Source organism: Sinohyriopsis cumingii, chromosome 19 (genome assembly GCF_028554795.1).
Source record: "Sinohyriopsis cumingii isolate HCF-2022 chromosome 19, ASM2855479v2, whole genome shotgun sequence".
NCBI lineage: Eukaryota > Metazoa > Mollusca > Bivalvia > Unionida > Unionidae > Sinohyriopsis > Sinohyriopsis cumingii.
This window is the reverse complement of record NC_142979.1, coordinates 19,909,736-19,937,391: the sequence shown is the minus strand read 5'-3', so window position 1 is coordinate 19,937,391 and position 27,656 is coordinate 19,909,736. Positions and strand designations below refer to the sequence as shown.

The following is a 27,656-nucleotide window of genomic DNA, read 5'->3' as shown; positions in this document are numbered from 1 at the left end:
AGTTTACAAAAAAAAAACAACCTTCATCCACAAGATTATGCTAATTCATTGATATTTTACAAACTAGCATAAATAATTATATTATCAAATTTGTACTAGAGAGTTACTTGATTTATATATTCCTGCAGTTTGCTTTATATATTCCTACAGTCTAAAGTATAAATTATTCACTGTCATCTCAAATGTGCATTATTTTCTTATATATATATATATATATATATATCTTCTCACACAAGGACCCTGTTCTCTCTCTCTCATTTTTTCTTTCCCTTTGGAGCTCTCTCTCTCTCTCTCTCTCATTTTTTCTTTCCCTTTGGAGCTCTCTCTCTCTCTTATATTTTTTCTTTCCCTTTGGAGCTCTCTCTCTCTCTCTCACATTTCTTCATTACATGTTGAGCTTGATATAGCTAATTGCTTATCTGCAGTTCTCTCATGCAAGAAATCTTTCTTCTTATTGTAATTAACTGCACTTTTTCCAGATGCTTTCTGCAGCTTCTTTTGTAGGTGCTGTTCCAAATGCTTTCAACCACGATTACCATAGAGCAGAGGTCACAAAATGCCAGTCCTCTAGCATTCAGTTTTCTTACAAACTGACCAACTAAATTTCCGTCGATTTTTTGCTCCAGCCATTCCCATTTCTATACGTTTTTTAAACCTTTCTCTAAACTTCTTGTGTCATGGTCTCTCTCAACAACTAGGGATGCCATTTATTGCAAGCACGCTTCTTCTTTCCATTGCCATCAGTTTCCATTACATGAAGATTCACTGGATGGATTTAAGCTTTTGACCAATCAGAATACTCTTTACGAGAGTCATGGGCTAGCTAATATACAGAACGGATACATTACAAGGGTCATTGCAGAATGGGACAAAACAGACAGTTTTTAAAAAACCAGATCAGAAACGATATAAAAAAAAGGACTATATCAAGAAAAATCGGATTCAGGTCAGGAGAAATGAGGAATTCCACTTGAAACGGAGAAAAATCATGTCTGATATACAGTACAGAAATGACAGATTTACTTAATTATTGTTGTTACATTTAGTGCATCTTGCCGACACTGATAAATCTGAAAGAGAATACTTAGTCAATGAAGTATTTTCACTGTATAGTCACAAAGAATTATGAAATACTGAGATTAAGATGAGAAATTGAAGAATAAAATAAGCAGGTTTTATTTTCCAAAGAAAAGTAAAACTATGGGCACATTTTACATAGTAACTTTGTTCATTTCATTATGTGATTCTTGCATTTTTTTTCTGGCTGAATCAAAGAACAAAAACTACACAATGATGTGAAAAGAAATAGGTTTTTTAACATAAGCAATCAAGAACAGGACTTTCAAGGTTTGTAGCTATTTCTTAAAAAAAGCAAGTAATACTGTAGTTACAATAAATAAATTCATCATAACAAAACGATGTAACATGTAGGCAGCTTTAATTCCATGATGTTCTCATTGAAGGGACCAAGAAAAAACCCATTTTTCATCTACCAAAAAATGCGCTCTTTTCTTCAAAATAGGAAATAATACGCATAAAAAGTGTGCATTACACAAACCAAAACATGGTACACTGTATCTTCAAATACATGAAAATGCCTTATTTTTTCTTGATAAATTTTATGGCAGCAAGGGAAGCTCCTAATGCTGAATCAGTGGTTTTGCCTTGAATGACTGGTATGTATTTTCCATAGACCTTGAAAATATGGTCCTTTACAAACTTATTTCTGTCCACCACCGATCCAGTCGCAATCACTCTCTTCACATTACACTCCATTAGAAAAGTGCACGGCATCATTTGGTACAAATTACTAACCAGTCCATGACAGAGAGATACAAATATTTGGTCCACGTTTAAGTTCTTCTCTGTCAATCCACAAACACTACCTCTCTTGTTTGGTGCATGACGTTCTCCAAACACTGTTGGACTGATTCTAAGAGTTTCATCTACATTTTCATCAGAATTCATCAGTTTCTCCCACACTTTATTTTCTTCAATGGTGATTCCTATTTAAAACACAAAGGACATATTCTTTTACCATTCAAAGAATGACAGAAAGCATGAAATAAATGTTTTAATGGAATAGAAGTGGTTCTTGCTATATTTAAGGTTAAAAGCAACTGTTGGATTAAAAAGATATGACCTCAAGCACTGCTACCACAGTGTTGCATGGGATCACAGGTTTCCTGCAAATGTTTGTCCTATGACCCCCAAATCTTTAACTGAGCTCCCCCTTTGGTGTGTTTTATCATCAGAAAAAAACTGAATTATACACCTACAATTTTTCTTTAGTGGAGGTCCATCCATGTCTATGTTGGTGGTAGCAATGGCCAAAATCAAGAAAGGTGATAAAAACTGAAAGACAGCAATGAATATCCATTTCAAAAGAAAGTAAATGGCAATGAAAAAGTCAGAGATTGTGATCGTCAGCCAATTTGTAATGTTAAGTTTTTGGAGTCAGCAGTGTAACATATTTACAAGGTTAAAGTCACCCCTATGGTGAGGAAGATTTAATTTATTTTGAGGTTGCAATAATGACAAAAGAGACTAAATTGATGTGAATACACAAATTATTGTTTATTTTAATGATGTATTAATTTGAAAGTAAATCAATCCAAAACATTTATTATAATAAAGGCTGGCAGATAATGAGTCTGCAATAAAGTTAAACAAAAGCAGGATTCAGAATGGAACATTTCATGGCGCAGCTCGTGTCAGGTTAACGAGATATTCAAAGATTTTCATGTTTTCATGAGTTACTTGAACACATAATGAAACATTGATTGCAGTAATCTAAATTTAAAAGGATAATTTCTAACAGAAATTTGCAGACAAAATAATTATGATGTGAAAACTGTCAAACCTGCCCTTTGACATTTTGACCCCAAAATCATGCATACCCTCCACAATCCTTAGTCAAAGTACATGGTCTAGAACCAAAGTTACTATGCGAAAACTATCTTTCTTCTCTCATTTAGTGACCTTGCATCTTCTCACCCCAAAATAAATAGATTTCTTTCTTACCCAAAGAATAAGTCATATACAAACTTCCGTAAAGGTACATGGGCAAGAACTTAATTTTTTTGCAAAAACTATTTTTCTTTATTGTAGTCATAGTGAATTTGACCTTCGACCTTTTGACCCCAAAATCAAAATGCTTCTCCCTTACCTCATTGTGCAAGCCATCCACAGTGTCTTCTAACTGTATATGAAAGAGAACTCTAACTATTGTGTGGAAACCATTTTTCTTCTCTCAGTCATGATGACCTTGACATATGAATCCCATGACTGATAGATTTCTTCCTTCCCCCATGTGTGAGGTAATCATAAAGTTTTGTATAAGTAAAGCAATGTCGAAATGCAGATTAAAATACTCCCTGAATTCTCTTTATCAAATGAAAAATTCCAAATCAGAGTGTGATTTATTGCATATATGTATCTAGCTATTACACTTGCACACATATATAATCACCCCTCAACCAAGTAATTACACTTATGCTTTAATTACTGCATGTGATAGGAAGTGATGTAATATTTATACATATGAAACTGAAAGGATATGTTGGGGATCCTCAGGGGTGCCTAAATATAGGCACATATCCTAATACAAGTGACCATGGATGATCACTAAATTAAATACATCCTCTTTCTAAATTGTGCAGTTCAAATTTTAAACAACTTACCTCAGAAAAATGTATTGTTTTTTCTCATACTTATGGGCTCAGGTTCTATTCCAAACTACCAATAATAAACTTCTGACTTAATTTTCTACTATAATTACTTTCAATAATGAATTTACCAAAATGTGAAAACCACTGTTGCAGCATCTTGACAAACTGTGCAAGGACATTTCCACCATTCAAACTGGCTGCCACTGCCAGATAATGACTGTTGAAGTAGGGAAAATGGCTGACAGGGCCAGCAATATCAGTACGACTGGGTTCAAAATCTTGCAGCTGGATTGGAAATGCCAGTTGGCAGGATGTGCTAATATTCAAAACTGCAAGAAAATATAAACTTTTCAGTGGTTCACCTGCCCATCTCATGTAAATACGACAAAACAAAATTTAATCATGTGCATGTATACAAGAAATTATTTTTTAATTTTACAAAATGTGGAAAAGTCTAATGCTGGTTGCCCAAAATTGGGGATAAGAACCAGTTACCTCCCTTGATGTAATAAAAAGTCTGGAAAACTAAAATAAATAACCAATTTTTTTTGTTCCGTGATACTTCAAGAAAGAGACATCTATAACACAGACTGGCAAACGGTCAACAGATCAAAGTCTCTCAATGAAATAATATCTCAATGAAATAATATCTCCATGAAATAATATCTCAATGAAATAATATGGCTGTGAGTCATTAAATGAGAACAATGGAGGCACCCAAAGAGTAAATTTGCCAAACAATGGAGGCATCCAAAGAGTAAATCTGCCAAACAATGGAGGCATCCAAAGAGTAAATTTGCCAAACAATGGAGGCATCCAAAGAGTAAATCTGCCAAACAATGGAGGCATCCAAAGAGTAAATCTGCCAAACAATGGAGGCATCCAAAGAGTAAATCTGCCAAACAATGGAGGCATCCAAAGAGTAAATTTGCCAAACAATGGAGGCATCCAAAGAGTAAATTTGCCAAACAATGGAGGCATCCAAAGAGTAAATTTGCTAAACAATGGAGGCATCCAAAGAGTAAATCTGCCAAACAATGATGCAGCATCATACTGCATCTCAAAATGCAGTCTGATCTTTTTATTCTGTGATATCTGAGGATATATCTTATTTAATACAGAAATAAGAATGTCAATATTGTTGGTAAAATAATTTTTTATGTGAAAATGATTTTCTAATGTTAATAACTTTCTGTAGACTGCATAAGCTCTAAGAAAGTTAATTTTAATTCAAATGGCCATTTCCAGAAACTAAACACTAGCATAAATTCTCTTTAAAATAACTTCAACCATTTTTCTGTTGCAACTGTCAAACACATACCAACTACATACTTTTTATGTATTTCTGTAATTTCTGTTAAATACATGCCAAATACATACTGTTTATGTATTTCTATATGTTCTGTCAGGTACATACCAAATACATACTGTTTATGTATTTTTATATGTTCTGTCAGGTACATACCAAATACATACTGTTTATGTATTTTTATATGTTCTGTCAGGTACATACCAAATACATACTGTTTATGTATTTTTATATGTTCTGTCAGGTACATACCAAATACATACTGTTTATGTATTTTTATATGTTCTGTCAGGTACATACCAAATACATACTGTTTATGTATTTTTATATGTTCTGTCAGGTACATACCAAATACATACTGTTTATGTATTTTTATATGTTCTGTCAGGTACATACCAAATACATACTGTTTATGTATTTTTATATGTTCTGTCAGGTACATACCAAATACATACTGTTTATGTATTTTTATATGTTCTGTCAGGTACATACCAATCACATGCTCTTTATGTATTTCTATATGTTCTATCAAATATATAGAAACTACGTATTGTTTTTCATTTCAACATGTTCTGTCAAATCAATTAATAGATGGCACCATTTAAAAGTTAAATAAATTTTTATGGAAGTCTGCATAACATTTGGGATTTTAAATTTACAATTTTTAACATTTTAAATTTAAGGGTTGCATCAAGCATCTAAAAATGAAAGAAAAATTCTAGCTTTTAAATAACTTGAGCTGCTTTCTTGTTGCAATCATAACTCAGATGAAAATTTAACACATTCCTTATGTTTTGGGATTTCTTTGCACAAATCGCACAACATAAAATTTATAAAACATTGCTTCTTTGTCTGATGATAATGAAATAAATGATGTTTTGCAATGTATACTCCAGATCTCTATCAACTGGCTCAACATTAATGTTTGAAACGCTATCATCACGAATTTGTGAGTTATAAAAATTCTTGACAGAATTACTGCTATAAACACAGCTGGCTGAAGTGACAAATCCAGTTTAGCACCATACAGTCACTGGACGTTTACATTCCTGACTTGTTTGCCATGGCACAGCCATAAACGTTGTTCTCACCTGGACATTCAATTTCTTGTTACCAATATGTATGCATGCAAGGGCAGGCACACAATAATATAAAAAAGTGACGATGGTTAATAGCTATAAAATCATATTTCATAACAGTAAAGGGATTTCGAAGAGCTATGAAATTATATTTCAGTTACAAAAGCAAATTTTTATGTTTCTCTTAAACTACTTACCCAATCACATTAACATTAGGAATATAAACCCTATTACCTCCTCAATCCAGTGCTCCCAAAGAATATACTTTGTCTTTCTGTCTATAGTATGGAGACAAAGGGAAATAACATTTGCCCCTTACCTCCCTTGCTGCCTACAGGTGGAGCTATTTTAAAGCTATTTTGATTGTTTAAGTATTCTAGGAGAAACATAATTTACTAAACAATTTGCCTGTTCCTTCAAATATGTTCCCCAATCACATTAATGTAAAGAGAATTGGTAATAGGTGGAAAAAATGCTAACCATCCCGCCTAAACCACAGGTAATGTCTGAGAGGGGAATACTGGATTCCCCATATGGAGGTTAACCTAACTGCGAGCAGCACAACTGGAGAAGACATGAATTACGTTGGGAAAGAAGATATAATTAGATCTTCTTATCACATAAAAGTTTCAGGCAAATCCAGCAAAAGCTGTGCAGGGTGTTCATCCGGAGGTTGTGCTCATGTCAGTTGGGTCTAGTAGCCATCTGTGTGACTGAGACTGGGTCTTCCAGATGCAGAATGTGTTGTTGTGGAGCCAAGTTTTGAAGATAAAAACTCAAGAAGGTTGACTGTGCATGCCTACTGACTCCCAGGTATAACTGATAGAAAGAGGAGTCCCATGAATAGGCTCAGTATGCTTCGGATAAAGTCTGAGCACACGTATCAGATTCTATCTGAAAGCCTCATGGGATTTGTCTAAACAGGAGACAGGATGCATGATGAAACCAGGTTGTGTCATAATGACTGCCAAGCAATCTGCGGGGTCATCTGAGAGGGCATGTAATTCACTGACTCTTCATGCCAAAGCTAATGCTATCAGGAAACAGCTTTTGTATGAAAGGAGCTTCAGTGAGGTCATGGTTAAAGACTTGTTGAATTCAGCCACGTCAGAACCCAGGAAAGTTTCCACATAGGAAACAAAATGAGTGATTTAGGCCTATGTAAGTCAAAGTTTGACAACAAATCAGAGCGGTTTTAGTTATGACCAAGATCCTCCCCGCCATGTTGTTGGAACGTGTACAATATCATATAAGTGTCCAATATCATGGAACTGTAGCCCTTAATAGTAATCAGAGTCAACTTACTCTCCTTGAACTGCCAAAGAAAAAGTCAGCAACTTGTTGGAAAGAGGCATTCAAAAGCATGTTTTTCATAATGTGTCGCTTTCTTTTGTATGCCTTTAAAGTGAAGAGCAATTTTTTCCATGACTGAAGGATTGAATTGTTATTGCAGGCTGTCCTGACAAGAGCCAAGCATTAAAAAGAAGCCATTATGGGCAAGGATGGAACTCTTTGATTCAAGGCTGTTTGAGAAGATCTGGCCTGGCTGGGATCTTCTTGGGTGAATCTATTGCTAAATCAAGCATATCATTCATCCAGGATTTGTCCAGCAAAGAGGGTCAATCAGAATCATTCTGCACTTCTGGCCCCTCAGTTTCTATGAGCTCTGGAACTAAGATTGTTGGTGCGTAGGCAAAGGCCCACAGATGCTCCCAAATGAGAGAAAAGAGATATCATCAGACCAAATCTCAGGATCTGGTACCATTGAAATGAAAGAAGGCAGATTCCACCTGGTTGCAAAAGGATCTGTCACTAGATCACCATAACTGTCAATCGGATGAAAATCCCATGGACTCAGCCAAGACACTGAGTCTGCCTGGAATATGTCTGATCTGGATGTTGACATTGTGTTGTGCACACCAATAGCAAAATTCCCAGACCAAAATGCAGAGTCGGGGTGATTTGGTATCGCCCTGTTTAAGGAGATACATCACTATCACTGAGTTGTCTGACATGATGAGTACAACTTTGTTCTGAAGACAGTCACTCCAAAAGCTTTGATGATAGCTTTCATCTCCAAGTTATTGATGCGGTGACCTACATCTTCCAGGCACCAATGGTCACTGACAGCGTTGAAGTTGGGGAATAATGTACTCCTGTCAGATCTGGTGATAGCATTCCTGCCACGAACCAGCCATGGTTGCACCACTGGTCCTGTAATCAAGCAGCACTGAAAATGTGCACACTGAAACAACAATGCCATCTACAAAGGGCACATGAATGTGTGACCCAGCAGGATAAGACCCACTGCTGCAATGAATAATCCAAGGAGTCACAGAAACTCCCAGTTTGTTATCCATCTCATGATGGAAATAGACTCTGCAAGATCAATGAACTGGACCACCTAAGGGTGGGGAAGACATACCATGTTCAGCTGGGTGATAAATTCCATACCCAGACAGACGAACTGCTGCGATGGATAAAGGTCAGACATTTCCCATTTGATCATAACACCAATAAAAGGGAAATGAGATGGTTCTTTTCTTTGAGTAGAATAGAACTTATCATATGTTTTTGGAGAATGTCCTCCAAATATGCCACCGTAGAGGTTGATGCTGTCGTAAGGAACAAGGATATAACAGAGTTGAGTACTTTCATAAAAGGCACAAGGACTTATGTTTTAAGTTAAAAGATAGAGAGCATAAAGCTAATAACAAGTGTCCCTCTGTACCTGAATTGTAAGAATTTCCATGAGGATGGATGGAGTGTGGAAATATGCACCTGTCCAATCAAGATGCAAATTCACAAAGACAGAGAAGTGGTGGACTGACCTGCCTGTCTCCATCTTGAAATTTGGTGGAGGGATAAATTGATTTAAATGACTGAGATCGATAATTGGTCTAAGTTTGCCATTGGTCTTCCTGACCAGAAAAAACTTGGGAGTAAAACCCTGGAGATTGTGGATTTCAAACCATCTCCACCTCACACTTCTTGATAAGCGTCCTGATCTCTTGTTGTAAAAGCAAATCCTTTCCGATGGAATGGAGAGGATTAAAGGGGAAGGGGGAGGCAAAATGAGATCCGCAAGAGGAACATGATTAGGAGCTTGGTAAGAAGAAAGAAAAGGAGATCCAGAAGTAAATATATCTCATGATCGTCTGCTGGATGTACTGCTATTAAAAATGGCTGTTTTTAAGATTATATGATGGTATAGTAAGGCTTCCTGAAGTCACTGACAACTGCAATTTCCAAACAATTTTTTAAAGACTTGCATCAAGATGTATGACTTTTGGGCTTAACAGTATCTACAGCCATGAAAAATAAGCAGGTACAAGACTTTTTTTGTGAGTCTAGAATGTTGAGAAAGGGCTTACTAAGATTCATTCGGATCCACAGTCACAGAAAACTGTGGGTCCAAGACTATGTTTGCAGGTCTAGAATGTAGGAGTTAATGTATATACTTAATTGCAAGATGAGTTCAACAGCAAACTGCATAGACCCAGAAGTGCCAGCGCACTATGCGATGGTAGATCTGAGTCTGTGCAGTTTGTTAGGAGTAATCCATAGAACAAACAATATAGACCTTGATCATTAGTAACTTCCAATACTTGGAGCAAAAATATCTTAAGAATTCAAAATTTTTAGCAATATCATACCGCCTTCATCAGTGACTCATGTTGATCACATGGCTTATAATGGTCACATGATACGAGGAGACTAGTGTAAATGTGTGGTAATTCAAGCCCCTCCACTTTGTTTAGTGTTGGCCTCTGCTGTCATGTTTCAATTGCCTCCTTCACCTTCTTTTTCCATATGTTGTCCTTTGACGGGATGACCTTGGTCTGATTGGGAACCCATCTACACCAGTCTCCTCATATCAAGTTATTATTATGAGTAACATTATGATCAACATTAGTCGCTGATAAATGCAGTGATATATTGCTGAAAATTTCGAATTCTTCACATATTTATGCTCTGAGTATTGGAAGTTACAAATGATCATGAATTATCCAAAGCAAGGAAGCAACCGTTTCCGTTGTGACATTGACCCTAATCTGAAGGCTCATTATGCTATGGGAGATTGAGATCTTTGTTGTTTGCAGTTTGACTCAACTTATAAGTGAGTACACATGGCAAGTGACCTCCTAACTCGGCTAAGTATACCTGCATCGGTATCCTCTTTGATGCAGGACAGTATTGAGCACTGTAGATCGCCCAGAGCAGCCAATATAGGGGTACCAGCTGGAACCCCACACCAGTCAAACTGGAGGGTCCCTGCCTCAGTTCCAGACTCGACTACCCATGGCAACAGGTGCACTGGAAAACCAGCTTCTTTTAGGCTGTAATAAAATAAGAACATAAAAGAATAACAGAATAAATGATATGCATTGTGTGGGGTTTTAAGCTCCTGCCATCTCCTATGGTTTGATATGGGTGAAACAAGGTTTTTATGAGTTCCTGTTCATGAAAGCTTAATGAAAGGGTAGGAATTTGCATCTCAGAACTTTGCATTTGATTCGTGTCTGTTTCACATTTCAGATAAAGACTGCAGCAAAATTCATTTACCTGTAACATACCTACCTTTAATATATGGTATTAACTGACCAAGAATTTTCAAAGCAAGTACGGTCTATACTCACTCACAAGTTGGATCCAACCATTGACAACATAGACCCAGATCTGCCATTGCATTATCTAGTGATGGAGCATGGCTCATGTTATTTGTTCTACTGATTACTCCTAACTAACTACATTGACCAAAATCTGTCTGTACATTATCTAATGGAAGATCTGGGTCTATGCAGTTGGACCTGAACTATGCATGAATATAATTGGTAAATTCCAGATAATGATTATGATGTCCCTAATTTTGTATAATTAGTAAATTGCAGGTAATCATGTCTCCAGTTTTGTACAACTGGTAACTTCCAGAAAAATATTTCTCAAGCTTTTTGCTGAAGTGGGAGGAGTCATTTGTATGGGAAAGAACTGGATGACAATGGTGTTACAGACAAGCTACATGAGTAAAATAAACAATTATATACTTTCAGTTGAAAAAAACATATCTACTAATTTTATCTCTATCATTTTTCCCCATTCACTTATACACTTAAAATAAAGGAAAGCTTAAGACTAACAAACTAAGATCTTTTCAATTACAGTATCCTTGTCACATCTATCATAAAATAAATTATACTGGAGTAGAGGTGAAAAAGTTTATGCTTCTGTGTGATCTGTGCCAGTGTGATCTGTGCCAGTGTGATCTATGCCTTTGATCTTACTGCTCACTTACCCTATGTTATGTCTTTTACTTACCTTGTCCCACGACAAATAAATGAAATGAAATGAATTCAACCTACCACCAATAAACCAATTTTTGGAGTAAACCATGTTTCACTGGCAATACTTACCGAATCAGGATACATTAGAAGCCCTGCCATTACCTTGCAAATTCAGCCCCGCCCACTTGTCTTCAGCATAACTGTGCTGAAATTTATCTGCCAACCTAGGTGGAAGCCAGAAAAGACTGATTTCCCACTGGACAGAGTGACAGATGCCAGACTGATTTCCCACAGGACAGAGTGACAGATGCCAAATCCATCCATACTTTAGTTACTACTACATGAATATGCATGCTGTCAGGTTTTAAAATAAACTTGGGAGGAAGCTGTGATGGTGTGTTTGTATTATGATTCGGTAAATATTATCAGTAAAACACATTTTTTTCCAAAACTCTGTTTCAGTTATGTTACTGATTGTAATAAATTTATGATTAGAACAATAGTTATTCAGAAACTTTCCACACATGGCTAACTAATGAAGGTGTGCATAATGCTCAGGTCATGAACACTATGCGTCCAAGACAAGAATCTGAATATCTACAAAACTTTGGAAGCGTTTATAGGACATTGGAATAACATCAGTTGGGAATATCTGACTTGCTACATCTACAACAAAAACAACAAAACCAGTGATGATAGCTGGGCCTTACAAGTTTTAAAAAATGTATACTGTATGGTGTTGTTTTTGTTTTGGGTTTAACGCTGTTGTTGTTGGTGTAGTGTTTACCGCCATTTCTCAGCATAAATTGGCTATATATGGCAGCCAGTATAAGTGGTGAAGGAAGAACCTGGAAAAACCCTAAGAACCACTGACCCATAGGAAGTTACTGGTAAGCTTTTCACAAACCCACATTGGTTGGGCCTGGACATAGGTGAGATGGAAGTGATTGGTAAAGGCTAGCGCTAAAGACAACTCAGCCAACCGGAGCCCCTACAGTATGTCGAATACATGCAAGCAATCAAATATTAAGTCTGACATATAATAAATAAAGGCCCCTTAATGTGACTGGCCAAAAAGTTCCAGGAATTAAAGACCATGTCTTCTACTTAAATGTGGAGTGCTGACATGATCGTTGATATTCTTAAGCGATACAATTTTCAAATATGTCACTATAGCAGCTATATTGTATGATTCACGTTATTTTCATATAGGACAAATTGAATGCTATCAGAAGATGTTTGGTGAAAATCCCATGCTGATTTGGTCATTCCGTCAAGAGAATTAGTCATAAGAGTTTTTGTATGTTCATTATGACAGCCATATTTTGTATGTTCATTATGACAGTCATATTTTGTAAGTTCAGTATGACAGCCATATTTGTATGTTCATTATGACAGCCATATTTTGTAAGTTCATCATTACAGCCATATTTGTATGTTCATTATGACAGCCATATGTGTATGTTCATTATGACAGCCATATGTGTATGTTCACTATCACAGCCATGCGTATGTTCATCATTACAGCCATATTTGTATGTTCATTATGACAGCCAAATGTGTATGTTCATTATGACAGCCATATTGTATGTTCATTATGACAGCAAAATTTGTACGTTCATTATGACAGCCATATTTTATGCTCATTATGACAGCCATATTTTTATGCTCATTATGACAGCCATATTTTGTAAGTTCAGTATGACAGCCATATTTTATGTTCATTATGACAGCCATATGTGTATGTTCATTATCACAGCCATATGTGTATGTTCATCATTACAGCCATATATGTATGTTCATTATGACAGCCAAATGTGTATGTTCATTATGACAGCCATATTGTATGTTCATTATGACAGCAAAATTTGTACATTCATTATGACAGCCATATTTTATGCTCATTATGACAGCCATATTTTGTAAGTTCAGTATGACAGCCATATTTTATATGTTCATTATGACAGCCATATTTTGTAAGTTCAGTATGACAGCCATATTTTATATGTTCATTATGACAGCCATATTTTGTAAGTTCAGTATGACAGCCATATTTGTATGTTCATTATGACAGCCATACTGTTGTTCAAGCAATACCATTTTCATGTAGTGCCAGCCTGATCTTGCAATGAATATATGTATAAAGTTTCACAACAATCTTATATGTAATTTAGGAGTAATGATAACAAACGTGTGCTAATGGATGGAAGGACAATGGACAAATGACCATCCCATATATTACCCTGGTCAATGACCACTAAAGCAAAATCAGTAAAAAATTTAGCACAGTTTCACCATAAAATGTTTGCTTAGGAATTTCAATAAGATGTGACTATCACTTGTACATTATACTGAAGGACGAGTTTCAATGGCTTACTTACATATCTGAGTTCCATGATCTGGTACTTGTATTAAAATATCCCCAGCTAGCAGATATTTGGCTGGACATGGTTGGATGGTCTAATCCACACAGAATGGTGACTAGAAAATCCATTATACTACCTGCACAGTCATATTTACACAAAACCTCAGGCTGATGTTTAGCCAACCAAAACAGTGTTGCACATCCAAAACCTGTCGCAAGATGCTGATGGGAGTCTGGTTTTGGAAGGGCTGAAATGAAATCAGGTGTACATCTTTGGTCTTGCCATGTGTAGAGATTGCTGCAATTTTTTGTCACAAACTGTTCATCAAAGTAACCACAACCATCATCTGCTTTCCAAAGCACAAGGCCATGCATTTGTCCAGAAACTCCGATGCAGCAAACACTGCGAGTCAAATTTTGTGGAATCTGTAACAGGCACTTCTGCAGGGCAGCTAAAATAAGCCCTGGACTCTGCTCAAAACCGCTGCTTCCAACATCACTGAATACATCAGCATGACTTAGCTCTGACACTGTGTATTCAACCTCATGTGACTCCTTATCAATTAGTGTTACCTTGACAGATGTTGTACCCAAGTCTATACCTAGTGACAGAAGGGATTGGTGACCATGCTCCATGTCTGGTTTGGCAAAATCTACAACACATACACTACAGTGTCCAAGTAAAATCCGAACTGAAATCAATTTTTTTCCTTTCCATCTGAAAAAACAATTGCAATTGTATTTTCACTCAGATTTAATTTACTGCAATAAAGCTAAATACAAATCTTACAATAATGTCTAAGGTATATGTTTTTAGTGACAACACCTTTGGCCCACATATAATTTCTTAATGGATAAAAAAATTTTATACTAATGAGCATATTTAATTACATCTTCTTTACAGCAAAAGAACTGAAGTAGTGCTCTGACCTGACTCCAACAAGGTAAATGGACTAAAAAATAATTACAGTAGCACAAATACATAACTACAATTCATTGTAAATACATAACCAATGCCCATGTCTGCAATGAAATAATGTTATCACCAAAAACCAAGCTGAGAAATATTTTCTGCAGTTCAATTCTATTTCGTTAAAGAATTTTTATATGGGAATTTTTTTATAAATACATGTAGATTGATCAAGGTTGGACCATGATTGGTTTTGAATACTGACAAGAGCTTGAACCAGATTAAAATTAAAAACTAACAGGGATTTTCTTGAACCAGACATCAAAATTTAATTGCTTTATATCTTAAGTTTATTAAAATCCTAATCAACCGCTCCAGTGGCCTAAATTGTTAGAGTGTCTGCCTCGGACGCTGGAGGTCATGGGTTTGAACCCCAGCAGAGTTGCACCAAAGACTTTTAAAAAATGGTACTAGCAGCTGCCTCACGTGGTACTTGGCATTAAGAAGTTAGTGTTAGGACTGCTCGGCCAGTGTAAAGATAATATGAGACATAATGCCACTTGTCTCGGGCATGATGCCCCTTTGTAAGATGTCACTACAAACTTCCATACTGCAGAAATCACAGTGATATGACTGAAATATTGTTTAACCACATTAAAATTCCTAATCACACATACACACACACACACACAATTCTAATGATAAATGTAAAACTTTTTTCTGGAAATTTTGAATGATTTGTGATGTTTCTATGAGATAATTTAATGATTAAAGATATATTTTCTCATTAACATTATAATAAAACACTATTTAATTGGAATGTTCTTGAGTGAAGCCCCATTAGAGTCTCTTTTGACTATCACATTAAAGTCTCTCTATACTGTCAATAAGAGTCTCTCTTTACTGTCACATTAAAATCTCTCTTAATGTTTGTGCCACATTCAATGCCTCTCTTTACTGTCACATTAAGGCCTCTCTATGCTATCACATTAAAGTCTCTCTATACTGTCAATAAGAGTCTCTCTTCACTGTCACATTAAAATCTCTCTTAATGTTTGTGCCACATTCAATGCCTCTCTTTACTGTCACATTAAGGCCTCTCTATGCTGTCACATTAAAGTCTCTCTATACTGTCAATAAGAGTCTCTCTTCACTGTCACATTAAAATCTCTCTTAATGTTTGTGCCACATTCAATGCCTCTCTTTACTGTCACATTAAGGCCTCTCTATGCTCTCACATTAAAGTCTCTCTATACTGTCAATAAGAGTCTCTCTTCACTGTCACATTAAAATCTCTCTTAATGTTTGTGCCACATTCAATGCCTCTCTTTACTGTCACATTAAGGCCTCTCTATGCTGTCACATTAAAGTCTCTCTATACTGTCAATAAGAGTCTCTCTATACTGTCAATAAGAGTCTCTCTTCACTGTCACATTAAAGTCTCTATCTGTCACATTAAAGTCTCAAAGTCTCTCCTTACTGTTATGTTAAAGTCCAGGAATTTTACTTGGCTTGTTATGGGACTAAGATTCAGCCTCGTTTCCAATCAGAGCTTATTTTACAAATCCTTTACTACATTAACTTTGAGAGGGAAATTACTGAAATGAATGTAGCAAGGGATATAATTGGTATAAATAACCTAGACTAATAATTCAAGGTCCATGCTACACTAATATTTGGGCAAAATGATATCTCATTCCAATCAGAATAGAGTGAATAGAATAGAGTGAAGTTGGTAAAACGTGAATGTTGAAAGTTCAAAATCATAATGTCCAGTATAGTCTTTTTCTCTCCAAATTTCATATCAGCTCTAATGAAATACTATTAAAACCTTATAAGAATATTAAAACATGTTTTGTTTTGCTTTACCACAGCATAAAATAGCAACATTAAAAAAAGGTCAAAGTTTAACAGTTTTCAATGTAAAAAAGTCATTTTCTCATTTGCATACAGAAAAAATATTGGATAAATAATTAATTGTATTAGTACTGGGCCTAGATACATCTACTGAGTCATTAACAGAGCTACATATATTTTATTTTCATTCATTTTTTTCAAGGATCATGGGTGACAGATAGCTACATATTTTTGGCAGTTGGGTTTGATTAGGTAAAAAGGATAATGGCCAAGAGAGTGGTAACTATCCCTATTTATCTATTTATTACATACCCTATGAAGTGATAAAAAAAATGGTGTCAAATGAGTGAATTTATAAAAAAAATGGTGTCAAATGAGTGACATGGCATGGAATTTGGCAACAAAATATTTTTTTAAAAGAATAATTTTTAAAGGCTAACAAGAAACATAAAAGACATGAGCAAGAGTACATAGCATATCGGTGCATTCAAAAGCATCGCTGGTTAAAATGACAGCATATCAGCATGACAGTAAAAATAGCCATTGGAAAAATACTAGACTGTGCCACCTCTAAAGGTATACATTGGAAAAATACTAGACTGTACCACCTCTAAAGGTATACACATAAGAAAAATAACATGTAGATCAAGGAAAAGTCTGGTGCAAAAATAACTTCAGTGTATCCTGACAAATAAACCTAATCTACCTCTCCTCTGCTAAAGATTGTCCTGTGAATAAATGTACTGAATATTTTTCAAAAGAGACCTGTGAAAAAAATGTTATACTATCACTTGACTAATGCAGCACTCCTTAATTAGTATCCCATGCTTATTTCATGGCTCCCATTATAAGTCATGTATGGTCATGGATCCACTGTATTAAGTTGCAGTAAAATTACATTTACAATATACTTCCTTATGAGGCAGCCTCACTATAATGAAATTAAATAATTAAATTAAATGAAGAAAGAGAGATCAGTGTGTGCAGGTTGAAATTAATGCAAAACACACACAACTGATACAGGCTGATGACACTAAAGGCAGTTTTGATTTAATGTGTCCTTGCAAGCCAATTGTGACATTAAATACTGTCAATTAACAGAGTGAGTGAAAAGGTAAAAGATACTAGATATATACCAGATCAAATCACAGAGACAAAAGGACATCACAGTAAGTGCATAGAAAGTTGTATTTAGATGGGAGAGAAATAGAAGATACAAACTGACTGACAGCCAAATAAAATGAAACTGAGCTTCTTTTGTTTCAAATATTTTGAAAGTAGCTTAAAAAGAAATTATCTAGTGAAACTCAAAAAATCCCTTTTCCATATATCTAAATCATTCTGCAGCTGCAAATGATAGCTTTATGTATTATATTTTGAATCCCAAGAGATTGCTGTATTTAATCTCTACAAACAAATCAAGACAAAAAATACAAATTCAGTTTGTCCTTTTCTTGTGTAGTTGGAATTTTAATGTAGCTTTAACAATTTAAGTCATAAAGCATACATGTAAATACATTTGTTCTCACTAATCACCACTATTCTTGCACCCTTGAAAACCATCAGTAGTTGTCTGGTTAGGTTAACTTTCAACAAAATAAAAGGAAAAAAAATTATATTTTATTATTATTACTATTATTATTATTATAAATACTGTAGAAACTTAGTGTATCATTAATGAGCATGGTAACAGTATGCTGGCATACCAACACAAAACTGACTATATTAACCAATTAAAATGTAAGTAATAAATGTCACTCTGACCATTTTTTCCACACTGAATGCCATTGGTGCCATCTGCAAAACTCTGGTCTTTTCCCTGCTTCTCTTCCAATGAACTATTGTGAATCGCCATTACATACAAGTTTCACATCTCCTCCAATCTGAACTAAACAGTCTATACAGATATGTATCACAAACAGTATACCCTTGAACGTCTCTGAATGATATTATTAACTCTTAGGGCAGCCTCGTGATAAGTTGATCAAAATATTCCCCCGTGTTATTCTCTGGCATGAAGAGTCATAACCTTTTTTCTATCTTAAATTAAACAGAATTAACAGGTAAATGCAATCATGATTATGAAAAAATGGTTCTTATAATTACAGAACCACTTGCTATTATCTAAGCAATAGAACGTTTAGACACAGTTTTTAAGAATCTGTGTGTAAAAAGGCCAGTATTGTCCAATCTGAGTCAGTAATATTCCCCACTCCCTAAAACCTGTGTTGTTACAATTCCCCATCCTGTTTTCACATCTGACTTGTAAAATGTGTTACACAAAGCATTAAGGTTGATGGTGATGCCACAAGATAAAACTGATAGTGTCTTGTAAATCCAATCAATCAATCAATCAATGTCTCGTTACAACCTGATTCCGATAGGAATATGAAATTCATCAGCTAATATCCAACTATTAGTATACTTTGTATAGCAACCGACACTGGTGATATACATGTATGACTGGCACAGAATCTAGATGTGGACACAATGATCTATGGGTCACAGGTGAGAAAGAAAACCCTAACATTTGGAATAAAATCTTTCTTCATGCTGCGATATCATTCATAAGGTTCCACTGAAGTTGCATCTTTGCTAGCCAAGGTTCCAATAATCCCATCTACACCTTGGCATATCACGCAGATACTTCTGTGCTTTTGTCAGTGAATTTCATTGGATGCAGTGGCGAGCCACCGCATACAATCAAAATTAAGTTGTTCAAATCTGAACACTGTTCCTACATGATCAAGACAAGTGGAGCATACAACTTGAATGGACTCATATATAAGCACTTTTCCAGTGCCGGTCCGTGTTTGCACAAATACCTTTCACTCAAATATACCTGTAATGGCTTCGCTCTTGTACACAGTCGTACTTTTGATGTTAAACTTACAAAGTATCCTTTTCAGGTCAATTGCCACCACCGTTTTTGGCCAATGTACAATGGACCATGCTATTGGTTAGTTGGCATTACATACTAAGGAAGGAAACACATGAAATCCAATAGAAGTCGCTAGGATAAAGCACCAATATAGCTGTTCGATCTGCCAAAGTGTAGGTAGGGTTATCAGAACCTTGGCAAGATGCTGAAGTTGAGTAACTAATATGGAAGATACGGTACCGGACATTACTAATATAGAAGATACGGTACCAGATATGACTTTTGTGAAACTACTATATTACACAAGATTGTTCTGCTGCCTGCCGTTGCTATAGCAACAGTTATACTTTTAGACACTTTGTGCATTCACCTTCAATTCTACAATAACAGCTTGTCCAAATATATTCATAACAATAAATTTTGGTGAAACTATTTGTTTATTGCTGCTCAATAAGCACTTTATATTATATATTTGGAATCAACACAAGTTATTGATAAGTTCCTGCTTAAAGTCTACTTGACTCTTCAACCATCTTCTAAAGGCTTCTATATATGTCACTGTATCAACAATAATTTACCAGAATATTCCATGAACTTCAAAAAAGAAAACCTTGAAATCACATGCACCTAAAAAGAATCCATAACCTAAACGTTAAAGCACAATAGTGAAAAAATATGATTAAAAATATTAACTTCCTGCTGAAAGAAATCATTTTTCTATAGATACTATCTCTATGTCTTTATTTGTTTTCAACCTGGTTTGTCAACAACTGCTTAGTATCATGATTCGTATATCTGCACATATTTGTTTTAAAAAATTAAAAATTGCAGTCATTCTTACTATTAAAAGTTGTTAGCTGAGCATTGAGAAATAATAACTTTTCATACCTCATCTTGTCATGCAAGAAAAAACAATAAAATAGAGCTGAATCTATTCTTTCTTTCTCTATAGTAACAGTATGTACAAACAAACTGACTGGAAGATTGTGCCCGTATAAAGTACAGATCGGACTGACAAATTCTGTGTGTGTGTGTGTGTGTGTGTTATTTGCATTTTTAATGTAGCTTTAACAATTTTTCAGTCATATCGCCACGATATCTAGCAATGGGGCATCATATTGCAGATTTGTAGCATTATGTGCCACCCAGTCACATTATACTAACACCAGGCTGACCAGTCCTAACACTAACCTCTTAATGCTAAGCGCCAAGTGAAAGACCTGCTAGTACAATTTTTATAAGTCTTTGGTATGACTTGACCAGGGTCAGAAACTGCGACCTCCCATATCCGAGGTAGACGCTCTATCCACTTAGGTCACCGAAGCAGTAATCTTTATTGGAAGTTAATACAAAAAAGTGGTAAGCAATGTCACCAGCAATAATTCTGTGAAGCAGTAATATTTACATTTACACGTGCATAAATGAAAGCTGTTCTTTCATCAATCAAAATTTCCTTCTGTAATTCACACCAAAAATATATAAGATTCTGCATTTACGATCTATGATTGTAACCTTTACCCTGACTACGCCAAAGTAAACATACAATGAAACGGGATGGATCTAGTGAATCTGAATCTATATTCATGCTGACAAAGTTCAACAATCTTTATGGAAGTGATTTCATGCCAGGAACTCTCACAAATAGGCTGAGAACTCCTGAGTTCCATGAGTGAAGAGTCCAGGATTCCTCATCCTGAAATTTGGTTGACAGTCCTGTTTATATCTAAGTAAAACATATTTGGCTTATGACCATTTGTTAAAATATTAATTGGCAATGTGGGTATGCAGTACATTAATCCTTTAATGAACTGTTTTTCAAACCAGTTTTGCATCCTTCATAACTCATTTCTCTAGAAGTGCAAATAGTCAGGGACAAAAGATATTAAGTTACAGGAAAAGGTTGTCGTATTCTAATCACCATCTACAAGTTAAGAAAATTATACAGGTCCATATAAGTTAAATAGCAAGATTCTCTTAAAAGATGATTTAAATTTACTGTCAAAATAAAACTGATTATCATCAGCAATAAATATCTTTTGATGCACTTCACATAAGTCTGCTTCTGCCTGCGACAACACTGTTCCAGTTACAAATACTGTTTGCAAAGCAACATCATTAGCATGTAAAATACACAGGTTTATAGGAAAAATTACATAAAGAAACTTAAATTAGCAATTTAAAGATTATATTTATCGTTATTTTGTCTCTGGAAAAGATTTTGTCTCAGAAGATAAAAGATTAAAATCAGGAAAATTCAAGATGGCATTAAATTTAAATTGTGTTCTTACAACAACTTTGGAAATTTGTTTATTGTTGATATCATATGACTATATGACATCTCATGTCATTGACATGTAGGTAGTGATATTTGTATAGTCATGTGTCTCGGAATGCAAATGGTGAGATCCAGGTCAAATTTCAGAAACAATGTACTTTTGTCTCATTTGTCTGCATATTAAAGACATGACGAATGCTATGCTCATGATTTTTGGGAAAATAAATCATATTCTTATCGATTTCATGCAGGTATATCTTAATGAAAGGTCACTCAAGTTTGCTAAGCCGGCTAGGTAGTGGCTACTCTATGCCGACATGAAATGGTGTCAGTGTCACGGAATGGTGTAAATGTTGTTAATTAAATACATGTACTCGGGTTTCGTTTCTTTTTCTCTGTACAACGATACCCGAGGGTGATTATAATATGGTCTATGTATTTCGAAATCGTGAGTACGATTCGTCCTGTGCCACACGTGCAAGGTGCCTTTGATAAAGAATAACGAAAATTCTAAAGGTATAAATACGTTACTACATGTAAAGGACCTTTACAATACTAATGGTTTTGTCAGCAAGCGGCCTGCTTAAAGGATTCGCACAACTCCAGCTGTAGGGCTGAGTTTTTGATGGTAGGAATATCCAGGGTGTCCGGTGTTGTCAGAGGGTAGAAACGTCCGTGTGTCCGGAGCGTTTAAGGTGCCGGAGCGTCTAATGTCTAGCGTCCGGAATGTCAAGAGTGACTAAGGTGGCCCAGCTGTAGAGCCGTCAAAGGACCAGGGGGACCGGAGGGTCTAATATTTCAAGTGTCCGGAGGGTCTAATGTTTCAAGTGATCATAGTATTCCGAGGGTCCGGAGTCTATATTGGTTGTGAAATTGATTCGGAGGAGCTGTGGAGCGGATATGGTGCACGGGTGACGGAGTGCATCTCCACACATGTATTTTTAGCTGTATGCTAATTTTGGGTTAGTAAGACCCAGTGTATTATTCAGGACTGGAAGGATAGATTGTATATCCGTTCTTGTTTAGTGACATAATTTCGCTACCTGAGCGAATACATTTTTTTACTATGTGTAAACACTTACATTGTTTACTATTTGAGTGAACTATATTCATCTTTCCATTATTGAATCATTTGTGAAATCATTTATCCTGTGTTTTAGGGTTACTGACCTAAATTTATTTGTACATTTTTTTCATCTTTGAAACTGTGCGTTTTTTTTGTTAAATAGATCCAATATTTGGATTATAAATACGCACATATCTTCATCATCCACTACTCATATAAATCGCCACATTAAACCATATATCTGTGTCGTCAAAACGTGTTCTGTTGTTAATCCGAAATATCCCACCCGGTTATCTTGTTACAGTCAGCAAATTCCAACTTTTTGATAGGGAGTGGACTCTGACCCTACATCCCAACATCAGTGTCCAAATATCAAAAAATGGGGTGGCAAGGGTCAGAGGAAACTCCGACTAAAATAGCATGTGATACGTCTTACATAGGACTAGGCTACCATTATAAATTTTGATAGTGATCAATAATTTTCATCTGAACATTTTCTGATGACATTTATGGTGCAGAGCATTCAACCATTAGGACTGACTTGACTTTTGTTAAACTATTTTAGTATTAGGTTTATAATCACAAATTAATATTTAACAATACCACACTGACACACAATAACACAAGGGCTCATATCGTTGTTTACAGTTTACCTGTCATACATGTACTAATATAATAAATACAATTATTATTACTATTATTATTATTATTATACACACGTTTCACTGAGAGTTAAATTGTAAGCAATGATACAATCCCCTGTGCACTGACATACACAGTATGAGACCTGCACATATGTAACTGTCACAGAATAAGGCAAGAAATAACTTGGTTTCGCCTTAGAATGATTTGATCATTTTCGTCGTACATGCATACAACGTTACCTAGGATGAATAATTGTTTTTCTAGGTAAGCAACTGAACTAGCATGAACCTCGCCGTAGATCGCTTGCAGCGAGAGTTACTAAAAGCACGGTGTGCACGGGTATTTTACCCTAATACTCACTCTCCTATGGATTTAAGGCAAGTTCCATTTCTAACTGACACACTGGTGTATGACAAGGAGAGAACATTCTCCATTTGTGTTCTCCAGCCATTGGGGGAAGTGTTACATTTGCATTTTATTTGATATGTGAAGCATATTCAGTTTTTAATGTATCATAAAATGATGCCTATACTACACCTCTCCCTCGATAACTCACACATAACAGGGTCCACAAGCACAGACCACACTATAAGCGAGGCACGAGTTACTGAGGTACCTCCAAAAATTGAAAAAAAATCGCTTTGACATCGAGAAAACCATAGGGGGGAGCAGTGTTAGGAAACTGGGCTGAATCCTCATTTTACAATCGCGTCGATAATAATTTTTAATAATGTGCTTTTTCTAATGAAGTTGTTCGTTATTCTGTTTAGATAACATTTTTTTCTAAAATATACAACATATGAAAGATCATTCCAACTTGTCTGAACAACCATCATGTGTATGCGAAAAATCTATGTATTACGTCACTGCTTTTTGTTTTCTTGATGAGTCTGGTTCCCGTAGTGGTGTTTAATAGTATCTTGCCAAATCGGTAGTCCATAATTTGGGAACTAGACTAACTGTTGATAGACCACCAAAAACAAGGTTCCTTTTATTTTCAAAAACACGCGACATTTATTTCGTGACACGTCTTTGTCGAAACTCACTTTTTATTGTTCAATTAGTACAATGTTAATGTCGTGATTTCATTGGAAATAATAATGAAATTTCTTATCATCCCTGAGGATATCTCTAAATGCCAGTTCAAGAATTCTCTGAAACTCACTTGCTCACAAATGGTCTGTATCTGTGAAATCAAGCTCTATATTTTACGAAGTATTCATTTTGCTTGGCTGCCTTGTTATCTTTGATCACAGTTATGAAAGAGTCGGTTAATTTAAGGTAGTTTCTATTACATACACAATAACATTTATTACAGTGTTCGACTGATCAAATGAAGTGAGTTCACCCGACATATGACCGAGGCTGCTAGATTTTAAATTAGTCAGATTTTTGTGCCTTTTAACTTTTCTTTTATTCCACCTCCTTTTTTTATTCAAAAGACATAATTAACGTGATAATACAAAGGGGGCCAGCTTTTAATTCAGTGCAACAATACAACAAATACTTCCGCAAGTCAGTTATCAAAACACGGCCGGCACTTAATTAGGTTCTCAGAGAATGCTCGCTAACATAGCTGTTACGGTAGATTGACGCATTTCACGTTTAATTACAAGAGGACACATTGCATTTATGATGATTACACTTAAAAGATGGAACTAGAACACAAATTTCAATTGATAAAAAAATTATTTAATTTGTATTTATTTATTAAAGTACTGCCTCCACTCAGCGTAAATGATATTTTATTTGATCGAAATTTCCTTACATATCGTTATTTGCTGTGTACTAGGAAAGTATTTTGGAAAGAAAATGTAAAAAATTGTATGACCTATTTTTAAATTTGATATATCATAGCGTTGATTGAAATATGCAGGTCATATCTACCATTTTCAACGATAAAACAAGCGATACATCAAAGTTTCCATTACCAATTTTGATTGTGATTTTCTTCAAGTTCAACAAATAGGGATAAATTTTTGTGGCATTTTCGGGTTTAAAAAATAGAATCCACGCCTGACACCGCGTTATAAGCGGGTTCGTGAGTTATCAGGGCATGAGTTATCTCAGGAGTGGTGTACTAAGCAGATTTTAAACATTGTCAACTTTTGAATTACAAGTTGCTATTAGAGTTTTATTTAGTAGCATGTATCTATAGATTTTAATTCTGAACTATTATTATGACCAGTTTATTTTTATTGTAGCTGTTTAGGGTTGTCTGAAGCTGTTTAGGGCTGTCTCAAGCTGTCTCTGTATGTGTGTGATTTGGATTAACGTAACTTTAACAATTTTTCAGTCATATCGCTACGATGTCTGCAGTGTGGCAGTTTATAGTGATGCAGAGCACTGCGGCATAATGCCGCAGACAAGTAGCATGATGTTCCACCCAGTCACATTATCCTGACACCAGGCCGACCAGTCCTAACACTAACCTCTTAATGCTGAGCGCCAAGTGAGGCAGCTGTTAGTACCATTTTTGTAAGTCTTTGTTATGACTCGGTCGGGGATCGAACCCACAACCTCCCGCATCTGAGGCGGATGCTCTAACCACTAGGCCACCGGAGCGGTGAAGAAGAAGCTGTCTAGGGCTGTCTGTATGTATATGCCCATACATATGTCTGTGTGCATGTTGGATCCATGAAGGGTGGGCATGGCCAATACAAGTGTGCCAACCCAATTTAGGAGAACTGTGTGCTGTCGGTGCATATGTGTGTACGGGTATCTCATGCTATCTGTCTGGCAGTCTGTGTATCGATATGGAAAATGATGTAATCATCAAGGCCATGTGAAGACAAAGCCGCTAGTTTGCAAACTTGTGTGCATGGTGGATCCATAAAGGGTGTGTATAGCCAATACAAGTGAGGGCCTACCCAAGAATTCGGGAGAGCTGTGTGGTTTGTCAGTGGACACATTTGCAAGTTTTACAAATATTTATGAATCATACGGTTGTAAAAATTACTGAGTCATGTTAGTTTCAATTGGTTGTTGTTTCAATTGAGTAAAATTGAGTCATTTTGATTACATAAGATTATTTGAATCTTTATTTTGATTACATGGGATTAGTTGAATCTCACTTTCATTCCAAGAGATTATTTGAATCTCACTTTCATTTGACTCTTTGTTTTCATTCCATGAGATTAGTTGAATCTCACTTTCATTACATGAGGTTATGTAAGATTATTTGACCCTTAGTATGAGAATACATTAATCATTTTTAGTCTACCAATTTGTTAATGTTTGGATATTGGATAGAGTATTTGAATGAGACGTATGTTTGGAGCGTGAAAGAATCACTGTATTTGTAATATATATATATATATATATATATATATATATATATATATATATATATATATATATATATATATATTAATTCATTTTATACATTTTCATTTTTCATCACATTGTGTTGTGTTATCATTCGATCCAAGCATCCATTCAGGTCAACCTGTTAGAGTAACTACAGCTCAACTGTCAGTGAAATCCTCCTTTAAAAGGAACTGAAAATACTCTACATTAAAATATTCACACCTGGTCGACAATCATGTAAAATCGTCCATAGTCAGTGGTATAATTACCTATACGATTGATCTTCGGTTGCATATTGTCTCGCTGAGCGTGCAAATACCTCCTTTAAGAAGAGCCTTTGTAAAGGAAGTTCTAATGCTGTAACAAAACTACGACACTGTTAATAATCGGGTATGACTAAAGGGCTCGTGGTCATTCCGTACCCAAGTCGTTTCGTACCCAGTGAAAATTGGTCGTTTCGTACCCACGGTGCTAGTCGCTTCGTACCCGAGATGCTAGTCGTTTCGTACCCGAGGTGGTGGTTGTTTCAGTTTCATACCCATTAATTTACACGGTCAGATATACAGTATTGTCATATTTACCGCTCCTTCTCTAGGCCTAATCTTTTTCCTACCTTAAAAATTGCATGAGCAAAGAATATCCGGGCAAAAAATTAACCAGACTCAAATAATTACAGTAACTGTATTGTTTTTACTGTTTAATAGCATCTATGTGCTATAAAGAATTAAGAAAAATTCACATTGCCATTAAAAAAAAAATAAAACGTTGGCCAGGTTTAATTAACGTAATAAGTCCATTCTTTTTTCTTAAAGCCTGCAAAAAATCTGCAGAAAGGTTTGGCTGCACACATCGGTGCAAATGTTTATCCTATCAAAGCAACTAGAAATTCTGCGATCTTTTTTAAACGGGGCTAAACGCAGATAAAACAGTGTTGCTTGATTAAGTTTCTCTTCTCCAATGACCAATACTGGTGTTAATTTCAATTTTTATCACGTGAGTTTAAAGGT

At 35.6% G+C, this 27,656-nt stretch overlaps 1 protein-coding gene across 2 annotated transcripts; it reads right to left on the bottom strand.

The window, feature by feature from the left end:
- Positions 1-1,160: 1,160 nt before the first annotated feature.
- Positions 1,161-26,973, bottom strand: LOC149775235 (sedoheptulokinase-like). Of its 2 annotated transcripts, none has more exons than XM_089943075.1 (5): positions 26,919-26,973; positions 13,723-14,424; positions 10,224-10,399; positions 3,800-4,000; positions 1,161-2,006 (listed from the first exon to the last, which is right to left on the bottom strand). In XM_089943075.1, exons 2-5 carry the CDS (start codon positions 14,340-14,342, stop codon positions 1,600-1,602), a joined length of 1,404 nt encoding a protein of 467 aa, XP_089799201.1. In that variant the 5' UTR covers positions 14,343-14,424; positions 26,919-26,973; the 3' UTR covers positions 1,161-1,599. The 2 variants fall into 2 exon arrangements, with proteins under 2 accessions (XP_089799201.1, XP_089799202.1); XM_089943076.1 differs by lacking the exon at positions 26,919-26,973 and adding an exon at positions 18,238-18,355.
- Positions 26,974-27,656: the final 683 nt, after the last annotated feature.